Here is a 10598-nt window from a genome sequence, read left to right as displayed (position 1 = left end):
AAAAATTGGTAATCCAGCAACGTCCGTTTTGGCCCAGGATTAAGAATGAAAGACTTTAGCCATTCAATTTTCATGGTTAAAAAAATGTAGATGCATTTTATTGGCTTCTGTAAATCAATCAAGATCTTTTCACCCTTATCTTTCAAGAAAAGAAGAACGTTTAAGCAACTTAAGGTTATCAAATCACCTATGAAAGAATTCGACTGTACTCTTGTTGTACAGTAGGGGGCGACTTATACTTCTAATGTTAGTACACGATCCGCAAATAAACAAAAAGAAGAAGTAATACTACAGCTATGGTACATTCATGTAGACTTGTGAAGATGTGATTAAATGTTTTTCACGAGTATTCCTCAACATTTACGAACCGAGGGGCTTTAGTGTGTTCGAAATTTAAAGGAGATACCCGCCAACACGATAGATCTATTAGCGACCCTCTCCTTTTAGCTAGCTTGTTGGAATAAGACCAAGTAAAACTAGCTTTAGCTAGTTAGCACCCATCCTGTTGGGCTAACAGTCACTAACGATTTCAGCTCGAGACGTGGCAACATTAATCATCTTACGGCTTTTTAAAATTAAGACCTAAAGGTAAGATGTATCCATTATGTTAAATTCATTATGTTTACGGTTTATGCCAGAGTTGGCATCATAACATCCGGTTCAGTCAAAACAAGAGCGCACACCAAAATGCATTCAAATATCTTACAAGTTTAGGTTGCTTTGCATGTATTTCCAACATTATAAAACCCTCCATGATTTTATTCTTTGAAAATTAGTATTTACCATTGAGGAGCTTTACGGCATAACATGAATGCACAGAAGAGTCGTTTAAACCGTTCCTGAACAGTAGTAGCAATAAAAACGTCAGATGATTAAGTTTTTTGTTGTTATTATTCAGATCTTAATTGTGCGCTTTAAAGATGTGAAAAGCCCTCATTCTGTGTTAATGCACATGCTTGCCTCTAATTTCCTAATTTGACAATCTTTTTTGCCAGTTTTGGAAACTTTATTTAATTATATTCACGAATAAAACTACTCTTGCTATCTATTAAACTACTATCGCTTTAATAAACAAAAATATATCAACAACCATAGATGACAGCACCTTATATGCATGAAACATAAACATCGTAACTACATTATAAAAGCATAGTTTGGGGCTAAAAGTGAAAGACAGCTTGTTAAGCAGCTGGATGCTGCATGGGACAAAGCATATGATGCCACTTGGTCTGCATTCGTACTTTTGACCCTGAGTTTTATAAGATAGAGCGTGTTCTTAAAAATCATTCAATAAAATATAATAAATAATAATTTTTCCTCCTTGTGGTTCCACTCTTTGTTTTGAAGCTCCACTTGTCCTCCATGGCTTCATCAGAGGTCAGCAGCATGTCAGACATGAGTGATGTTGTAATCGTCACCATCCCAGACACGGTGGAGGAGGACCTCCCCTCTGTGGTGGAGGAGGATAAAGCAGTGCTGGTGACTGCAGAGCTCCACAGTCAGACGGGGTAAAGTTTACATCCTTGTTAAAGGAGATTTCTCCCTTTTATTATTATTATTATTATTTTATTTCTCTCTCTGCTGAATTGTAAACTTACAAATTGTGTTATTTTTCTTAAATCTTCAGGGAGGAAGACTTCACAGGTGCACAGGTAGAGGCAGAGGCAGATGCCAGCGGAACAGATTTGCTGTCAAAGGAAGAGGCAGTCATCGGTAATGTGATCTGCATGACAAACTTTATTATTACATTTTGAAAAGTGTCAGTTTTTATTATTTAGCAGCTCTGTTGGTATTTTATTTTTATTGTGCAATTAATCTTTCAGTTTCTGTTACTCTGAGTTTTACAACACTGCGGTCTGTCCAGTCTCTGTGTTTCAAATCACATGATAATCTTTATAACATTGTGAAACCATTTAAAGTCTCTGATTCGTAGGTTCACAGGAAAGAATTGTCTGTATGACGGTGTGTCTGTCTCTGCAGTGAAGTTAACTGAGGAGGTGGACGTGGAGGCTGATGTCTTCTACCCGATCACCTGTGGAGACGCCAAAGCGACACTAGTCTGGAAGAAGTTTGTCTGCCCTGGGATCAACGTGAAATGTGTCCAGGTATGCAGTGTCCTTTTGAAACAACAGAGCCTGTGTACGATCACGTTTCTGACTGATTAAAGGTGAAGAACAGGAAGTTTGTGTTTAAGCTCCTGACGGTGTTTCTTTCCTCTCTTATCAGTTCAACGAGCAGCTCATCAGCCCGAAAGAGTTTGTGTGTTTAGCAGGAAAATCCACCCTGAAGGACTGGAAGAGAGCCATCCGCCTCAACGGCACCATGCTCAGGTGTGGACAAAACCTTTTCAGAATCAGAATCACAACTAGTTTATTTGGCTCCGGGGGAAGATGTGCCTGTTTACCTGTTTATTTGTGCCTTATGGAAAGTCAAACATCGAGGGAATAATCAGGTGTATTATTCTTGTGTCCACGACTTCACATTTGACTTTCGGATCGATAACGGTGATAAAAAAAAACGTGTCCTCCAGATTTAATCATTTTGAAGAATACTGCTTCATTTCTTCAACAAGCTTCAACAACAGACGAACAGTTTTAATTATTTTTGTGAAAGGTTTCTCGTACATTGTTTCTCTTTAACAATGAAACAATGCCAGTTAATAACAAAGATCTGCCATCATTCACTGGACGACTAGAGCCGAGCAACATGGAGTTTTTGCTGGATGATCGATGTGAAGACACCCCAAGTTAATATCTTCACTCTCTTTAAATCGGTGCATATTAGAAAAAGACCTGTATGATATACCTGTGATGGGTACATGTCTGCCGATAATATTACCCAAACGATATATCGGTCTGGCTCTTGCAACTTCATCTTGATTAAATTGAATAATGCTCATCTTGCTCCTTTATGTTCCCCTGAGAACATGGTTACAGTGAGAGAGGTGTAAAAGGAGGAGGTTTTGGATATCAGGGTAGAGACAAAACAAAAAGAGAGCATGATGTATAGAAGATTTATTTGGTTATCCAGTCACTCGAAATATGCAAGTGTGTCACCATCTCTTCCTTCTTCATGTCAGCTCATGTGACAGATGTGCCACAGGATGGCGCTGTTCCATCGCTAAACACCTGAACCGTATCCTGATGTTGAGCATCATGTCTTCTCCGTGTCTCATCCCACAGGAAGATCATGGACTCAGGTGAACTGGACTTCTACCAGCACTCAAAGGTCTGCTCCAACACCTGCCGCAGCACAAAGATAGACCTGGTGGGAACCAAAGTGTCCCTGAGCAGCGACCAGTCTGCTGAGCTGGTTCCTGCCACGCCCTCATCAGCTGACTGTGAGTGCCACGAAAACAAAAAGATGTTGACACTTTGAAGACCAAAAGATTTAGTCTGACATTAAAATGGGAATCATTCTGTTGCCCCAGTGCATGCTGGGAGGCTTTGTTGAACCTCACGATGAAGATGTGTGTGTGTGTGTGTGTGTGTGTGTGTGTGTGTGTGTGTGTGTTTCAGTGAACGGAGCAGCAGCCTCATTCCCAGACGTACCAGAGGAAACATCAGAGTGGGTCACAGCCATCGGAGGTGAGCATCGACCTGCACGTTTGACATCATATGAGACAAGGTTATTGAGTGAAGCGTACTTAATTATAGTAATGTGTGTGTGTGTGTGTACAGAGGACTCTGTGGCGTTCTGGCGCGGGGTGAAGGAGGCGGGGCTTCTGGACGAGGTGGTGGAGGACTTTCAGAAGGAGCTGCAGGAGGTGCTGAAGGGCCTGCAGGAGAGAGTGTGTGACCCCCCACTGCAGGTCAAAGGTCAGACACACAGACACACACACGACTTGTTTCATATAGTTTTACTCCCCCAAACCTAGAAATACAACATGTCCGACTCCCGTTAAAAGTTGTTTGTTATCTTTTTGTTTTTCAGACGCTGTTTTGCTCAACAACATCGTGCAGAACTTTGGGATGTTGGACCTGGTGAAGAAGGTTCTGGCAAGTCACAAGAGCCAGATGGACCGATACAGAGAGCAGTACACTCGCAGCCTCGCCGGTCAGTACAAGTACAAGTAACCCTGAACAGTCGTCACGCTCAGGAGAGGAGAGTTCCTATCAGAGAAAGAAAGTGATTTTCAGTTAAAATTTTGATGTTGTGTTTTGTCCTCCTGCAGCTCTGGAGCAGCAGTGTGACGAGCACAGGAAGCGAGCCAAAGAGCTGAAGAGTAAATCCCAGCACCTGAACAACGTGCTGATGACCCTCACCCCGGTTCCTGCTCCCCCTGCGCCCAAGCGTCCCCGTCTGACTCGCGCTGTCTCCGGCCCGGCTTCAGTCAACGCCACCCCGACCCAGATCACTCTGCCTCTGAACCAGCTGACCGGGCTGCCTCTGGGGAAGGTTCTGACCGTTGCTGGAGCTCAAGCCGGCACCAACCTGGGCGGGTACACCCTCCTGACCTCGCAGCTCTCCGGGTCGGACCTGGCGGGGGATGCTTCCAATCTGACTGTGCTGTCCACGGCGGCAGGTCAGGAGGGCGCGGCTGGCAGCTCTGCGGCTTTCGTTAAGGTGGTCGGGTCGCAGTTCCAGCTGGTGACGCTGCCGGCCGCGCTGCAGAGTTTGGCCACCACGCAGAGCTCCGCCATCCAGCAGCAGATCGGCAGCATCAGTGTGGTGGACGCCACGGCAGCCATTGTAGATGCTGTAGAAGGTCCACAGGAGGAGAGCCTGGCGGAGGGGGACGAGGGAGGTGAGACGGAGCAGGTTAAAGAGGCAGAGGAGGAGCAGCCAGGCGAGCAGCAGTGAGACTAAACACAGGTGTTCGCTCTCGTCTGCCAGCTGGTAATTATCTGCATTTCATTATTTCGGACTCTGGACTGAGCGGGTTTCCTCTGACGGCTCGTTCACATGGGACTTTTACATTTCATGCCTTGTGCTCATTATTAATTTAACTTTCCTTTGTAGACTTCCTTTAACTTTTCAAGATTCCCAAATTTGTATTAGAGCGCCATCTAGTGTCAGGAGTGTGTTCCAGTCATGATCTTACTGTAAATATGTATTTGTAACTATATTTAATACAGCGGTCTCTGGAGGGATTCATGATGTGTAAGTGTCACACTTTGGTATTAAATGCTCAGTTTTCAAGAAGACTTGTTCATCATTACATCTTTTAATCTAGAGCCTGGTGGATTTCTGAGACCGATACAGATGTAGTCGAGAAAAGTTCATTAAATTGGCCGTATGGCGGCCATGTTCAGTGACTGTTTGAGCTGGAATGAAAATGAAAGCCTTTCGTGACTGAATTTTCACAGATACAGACACACTAACGTGCTCACAATGCTGCTGTATAAACAAATAACCTGATTAGATAATATTTAACATTATTATAAATTGTAAGTGAACTCTAGTGCGGACCATAGTCTGCTCAGCTGTGCAGACCGCGCTGAGAGGATTATAAACTATAGAGTCTGTGCACCCTCTCCTGGACCCTAATGACCCCTAATGACCCCTAATGAACCCCAATGACCCCATCTCCCCGAACATTCATTTCTGTATTATATGTTCTGTTAGCATATTGGCTTACGTTTGATACGTACGGTCAGCCAAAACATTAAGACCACCTGCATAATATCGTGCAGTTTGAGCTTCAGTATCTCTTCTGTTGGATCGGACCACACGGGCCAGCCTTCGCTCCCCACACGCATCACTGAACCTTGGCTGCCCCATGACCCTGGTGTCTGTTCACCTTTTCTCCTTCCTTGGACCACTTTTGTAGGTCCTGACCTCTGCAGACCGGGAACACCCCACAAGAGCTGCAGGTTTGGAGCGGCTCTGACCCAGTCGTCTAGCTGCCATCACAATGTGGTCCTTGTCAAAGTCGCTCACATCCTCACACTTCCCCATTTTTCCTGCTTCCAACACTCGGAGGACAAAATGTTCACTTGCAGCCTAACATATCCCTCCCACCGACAGAGGCCATTGTAACGATAATCAATGTTATTGACCACTCAGTGGTCATAATGTTATGGCTGATCAGTGCATGTGTCCACTGTCTGCTGTCATCACAGGACAGTTATTGGCAAACTATACTTTACATTCATTAATGAAAACAGGACGATAAGAGACGAATACTTTCTGTTTACGATATATGACCAATATTCTGGTTATGACCAGGTTTCGATTGTCTCGGTCTGTGTTGTGCATGTGAACGTATCCTGGTTTCAGAAGTCTGGAGATGTTACCTGAAGTACTCCATCAAAACCAAATCACCTTTTTTTTATTTCAAATAAATGTATTTTTATTTAAAAAACCTCCCAAACTAAACATCTGTGCAAATATTTAAATGACCACAGGCTGAATGCCAAACAGGGACCCAGTAAAAGTTACTCTGCTTAGTAAACTGACCAAATAAGGGCAAACTTGTCTCTACTCGGCACATCTGTTACTTGACCACAAGGTGGCGCAATAATATTAATTTCATGGCTCGTTCATTGGTCAGACTTCCTCCTCCGCCGTTAGATTACTAAATTAGTGATTATTTTAGGGTCATTAAGACTTTGGCTGTAAACGTTAATTTTTGTTTCCTACAAAATGTTTCTGAAATATTTTATGTGAGAAATGTAAAATAATATTTTAGAATTTATAAAAATGTGACGCGGTGGTCGTTGAAATGATGAAATCGTGTTTTAAACCTTCGTATTCTGGTTTCGGTGGTGTGGCAGGAAAGGTCAACCAAATCCCAGTCGGATTTCTATGAATTCAGTTTTTTCCCAACATAACCTCAAACATTATCAGATAATATGCAATTAAAAGTTATGAAGATTTTTCGTTTATCAGGATAAATTTGGCACCAAATTAACCAAAGTTTAATACCTGTATGTAACTGAAAATAACGCTTTTATTCACAAGCCTTTCATTGGTCGAAGTATCAGTTAGAATGTATCTAAAGTTCGATAAGTAACAAAATATAAAATAGCCAAAATTCTGAATGAAGTTTGGCACGGTGGAACAGAAACGCACATTGGCTGAATTAAGTCGCCTTTACGTCTTTCTCTGAACAAATACGAACATTAGTTTAATTATGGTTTTATTAAACAAGCATCCTTTATTGAGTGACAGACGTTGATGCCAATAACACAGAGATGGAGGTTGTTACACAGAAGGCAGCCGAGTATAAGCAGGAGGCAGGCATATGATACTATTTGGATAAATGGCGGCATCGGAAGTGAACCTGCATCAGTTCTTTTAGTTTTTCTCCTCGCGCAGGTTCGTCTATAGGCTCACGTCATCATAGGAGTAATACGGCTCCTCCGCTGAGCGCACGGAGATTTTGAAGTGTCGGCGCAGAAAGCCTCCGTACCGCTTGTCCCACTTCAGGTTGTTCAACTTTGGCCGGACCCTCCTCATGAAGCCTCCGTAGCGCTTCTGCAGCTCCTCGGGCTCCTGGCTCTCCTGCTCCTCGGAGTTACTCCTCTTTGACTTGGGGCCGAATTTGCGTAAAAAGCCGCCGTAACGTTTCACGTAATTGTGGAGCATCTGATCCTCCGCAGCTTCGTCTGCGTCCTCCAGCGCGTCTCTCTCCTCCAGCCTTTTCAACAAGTCCTCGTATTTCTTGGGCAGCGCTCCGGCCTTCACGATGTAATTTTCGCGCCACGGGGAGCTGAAGATTTTGTTCTTGTTCTTGTCGATCCTCTTGATGAAGCCTCCGTAGCGTTTGACCAGGTCCGCCTGCTGGCTCTCCTCTTCCGCCGCAGCCTCGTCCTGGCTGAAGTCTGCCAGCGCCGGAGCCCGGCCGCAGCTCTCCAGCTGCCCCTCACACTCCGCGCTGCACGACTGCAGGACACACACAGAGAGAGGAAGAGTGTGAGAACAACCGACATCCAGGCACGAATACGAAACAGGTAAACACAGTGAGGTGCGTACTACAAAAAGTCATCTTGACACCTTTTCTGTCTGATGAATGTATTTCAGAGGGTTTAGACATAACATTTAACATTCCTTTAATTATCATCTAAAATCACTCAATCTGCGCTCCAAAGCGTGACGGTTTTTACACAAACCACCTGTGGATGCAGCCCGTTACCTCGCTCTTCAGCCTGACATGTCTGGTACCTTTAACCCCAGAATTTGGAGAATTAATGTCAGAATTATAGAATAAAGTAAACTCATTTCCAAATAAGATTTCTCCTGCGTAATTTTAAGTTAATAATAAACACAAAGGCCATCAAACACTCCGCCCAGCTCTGTTGTCTCTTACCAGGCTGCTGAAGGCGGCGTCGGAGCTGAGGATCTGCTGCGCGCATTTCTGACACTGTGAAGAGCAATCTGCGTGGATGGAGGGCGGCAAGCTCAACATCAGCACCAGGACATACCACTCCATTCTTCACCAGATCCCTGGCACACACCAAACACACAGGGAAACAAACAAATAGTATTAAAAACAAAGAAAAGAAAAGCAGTGTTGGAGAGTCCTGAGCGAGTCTAGCTGCATTTTTAAGACTAGAAATTAATTAAATAACTCAAACTGTGCTGATGGAATTAACTTAACATTCTTCTTAATGTAGTCTTCTTTTATAATAACTCGTTAAATTGTCTTTAAAAACAGATCACTGAGACCTGTGCGCAGTGCGTAATGGCGCGCTGCTTCCAAGTCTTTCTTCCATCACTTACAAAAAGCACCTCTCTCTTTCTTGAAACTGTAAAGCAGAGAAAAACTACCTTTGGTCTAAACGTTAAAAAAGACTATGAAGTCTAAAGTGTTGATTTATTACCTCAGGAGTTGGACAGATACTTCCAGCCGTGTAAAGTGTCGCAGAAGCGCATCCACCATCTAATGTTCACTCGCTGTCCTCCCTCCAACACTTGTGTTCCTCCTGCGCGGCGCGTCGTCTTTCTTTTTATCGCCGGAGACTTGGACGTGTCACCGCAGCGCATCAGAGCAGCTTCAGCGAGGGACCAATGGGAGGGAAATATTCTGCGTAAATAATCAAACCACCGCCTCCCCGCTTCAGGAGTTTTTAACAACGCCCACACAGAGAAGGTGAAGCAGCAGCGGCAGCAGCAGCGCAGTTCGTCCCATCAGCACATCATCATCATCATTGCGTCTCTGGGGGCCTGGATCAAACCCTGGGCTGTACATCACACTGACATCAATATACAAACAGTTTTCTCTTCTTTAGTGAGACACAAACAAAGTCTGACCTGCAGGAGAACATAAAAGAAGACACTGATCCAAACATGGACATGATGCATTTGCTGGTCCAAATGTTTAATCGATTGTACTTTGATGCTTTAGCAAACATCCTCCAAAACGTTAATTCCTGTTAAGCCTTTACTCTGAGTTGAATTGAGCATCGCTAAGGGTTTGGTAATTTTCACTTTAACTTAGTGAAGCCATAACAACAAGGACAGATTCTAACATCGGACATTAGAGCCAAAGAAACAACTCCTTCCTTAAATCTGGATCTGGAAAACTGCTAAAAGAAAAAGTGTTCATTATAAACCTTTCACAGCTGAATCAGAGTTTAAAGTTTTGTCCATTTCTAAAGCAGTAATAAGACATGTTGTGGCCTCCGTAGCACCAGAGTGTCAGCCTCTTTTAGCTCTGTCTTTGGTCTCCACCAGCTCCTATAGGGAAATATCTGTCTTTCGTTGCTTAATGCTCCACTAAGTTTATGTTCAGGTTTTACACTTTAGAAGAACACAGGGGGCGCTGGAGTAGCTCAGCGGTCAAATCGCCCACATGAAGAGGCTACAGTCCTTGATGCAGCGACCCCGGGTTCGAGTCCCCCCCTCGGCCCCCCGCGGTGTGTCGTCCCCACCCTCTCCTCCTCTGTTCAAGGTACAGCTAGATATTCAACATGACGTTACACATCCGACACACCCAATCTTAACGTGTTTTTTTTGCTTGTACTCGCACAAATACTTTCTTACTATGTGGATGCAGATTGTTGAAGGAAATGGATACAGATCTGAGTTGTGTTTTTTTTTTGGTCTTTTATAGAGGACAGTGGATAGTGTACGAAACAGGGGAAGAGAGAGAGAGGGGGGGGGATGACAAGCAAGTGCGGGACTCGAACTCGGGGCCGCCGTAGCGTCTGTATGTTGGATGCACAATTTTACCGCTGAGCTAAACCGGCGCCCAGACGTGTTTGGTGCGCTCTGTTTTGGAGTTTGGGAGGTAATTTGTTTTCTGCGTGGAGAAATCTGCAGTTTAAAAAGCTTTTTCTTGTCAGGATTCTGAATTACCTGCATGTCCATGTGTCTTAGAACCTTTTGCCTCCTGTAACCAAACATTCCCATTTAATGATTTCAAATTTGCATCCAAAGCAAACATAAATACAATTTAAAATGGATTAAAATTCGATTGTTGATGCCAATTATGAAAGATAAACTGAAGACCATGTCACCTCAGTGTTAGCTTAGCTTAAAGGCTTTGTGTTGTATCAAATTTAAAGGTCTAATCTCAAAGATTTCAGTTTCATTCTCTTTGCCGGCACCTTTGGGGATAATAAATTCCAGGAGGACACTTCCCAATTTAACCACACGTCCACGGTCAGCTCCGGTTGTAACTCTTGATTTTCCTGGCTGACGGTCGCTTT

At 43.9% G+C, this 10598-nt stretch overlaps 2 protein-coding genes across 2 annotated transcripts; one reads left to right on the top strand and one right to left on the bottom strand.

Annotated features, from left to right (window-relative positions):
• The first annotated feature begins 290 nt into the window (after positions 1 to 290).
• On the top strand, positions 291 to 5106 carry gmeb2 (glucocorticoid modulatory element binding protein 2). Its single transcript, XM_069660621.1, has 10 exons — positions 291 to 588; positions 1348 to 1508; positions 1628 to 1713; positions 1981 to 2105; positions 2227 to 2330; positions 3183 to 3340; positions 3519 to 3587; positions 3681 to 3818; positions 3934 to 4056; positions 4175 to 5106. The coding sequence occupies exons 2-10, from the start codon at positions 1363 to 1365 to the stop codon at positions 4801 to 4803; spliced, it is 1578 nt and encodes a 525-aa protein (XP_069516722.1). The 5' UTR covers positions 291 to 588; positions 1348 to 1362; the 3' UTR covers positions 4804 to 5106.
• Positions 5107 to 7091: 1985 nt separating this feature from the next.
• Positions 7092 to 8851, bottom strand: pdyn (prodynorphin). The gene is made up of 3 exons (XM_069660718.1): positions 8769 to 8851; positions 8255 to 8391; positions 7092 to 7830 (listed from the first exon to the last, which is right to left on the bottom strand). The coding sequence occupies exons 2-3, from the start codon at positions 8375 to 8377 to the stop codon at positions 7270 to 7272; spliced, it is 684 nt and encodes a 227-aa protein (XP_069516819.1). The 5' UTR covers positions 8378 to 8391; positions 8769 to 8851; the 3' UTR covers positions 7092 to 7269.
• Positions 8852 to 10598: the final 1747 nt, after the last annotated feature.

This window comes from Semicossyphus pulcher, unplaced genomic scaffold, assembly GCF_022749685.1.
Source record: "Semicossyphus pulcher isolate SPU_LCO1_2020_fin unplaced genomic scaffold, fSemPul1.0.p SCAF_13, whole genome shotgun sequence".
NCBI lineage: Eukaryota > Metazoa > Chordata > Actinopteri > Labriformes > Labridae > Semicossyphus > Semicossyphus pulcher.
This window is presented reverse-complemented; position numbering and strand designations above follow the sequence as displayed.

What these genes read in the sequence shown, in the direction of transcription:
- gmeb2 (XM_069660621.1), top strand. Translation starts at nt 1,363, where the DNA reads ATGGCTTCATCAGAGGTCAGCAGCATGTCAGACATGAGTGATGTTGTA. An exon ending in GAGCTCCACAGTCAGACGGG is followed by an intron (nt 1,509 to 1,627) that starts GTAAAGTTTACA and finishes TTAAATCTTCAG; the next exon opens with GGAGGAAGACTTCACAGGTG. An exon ending in CACGCCCTCATCAGCTGACT is followed by an intron (nt 3,341 to 3,518) that starts GTGAGTGCCACG and finishes TGTGTGTTTCAG; the next exon opens with TGAACGGAGCAGCAGCCTCA.
- pdyn (XM_069660718.1), bottom strand. Translation starts at nt 8,377, where the DNA reads ATGGAGTGGTATGTCCTGGTGCTGATGTTGAGCTTGCCGCCCTCCATC. An exon ending in ACGCCGCCTTCAGCAGCCTG is followed by an intron (nt 7,831 to 8,254) that starts GTAAGAGACAAC and finishes TGTGTCCTGCAG; the next exon opens with TCGTGCAGCGCGGAGTGTGA.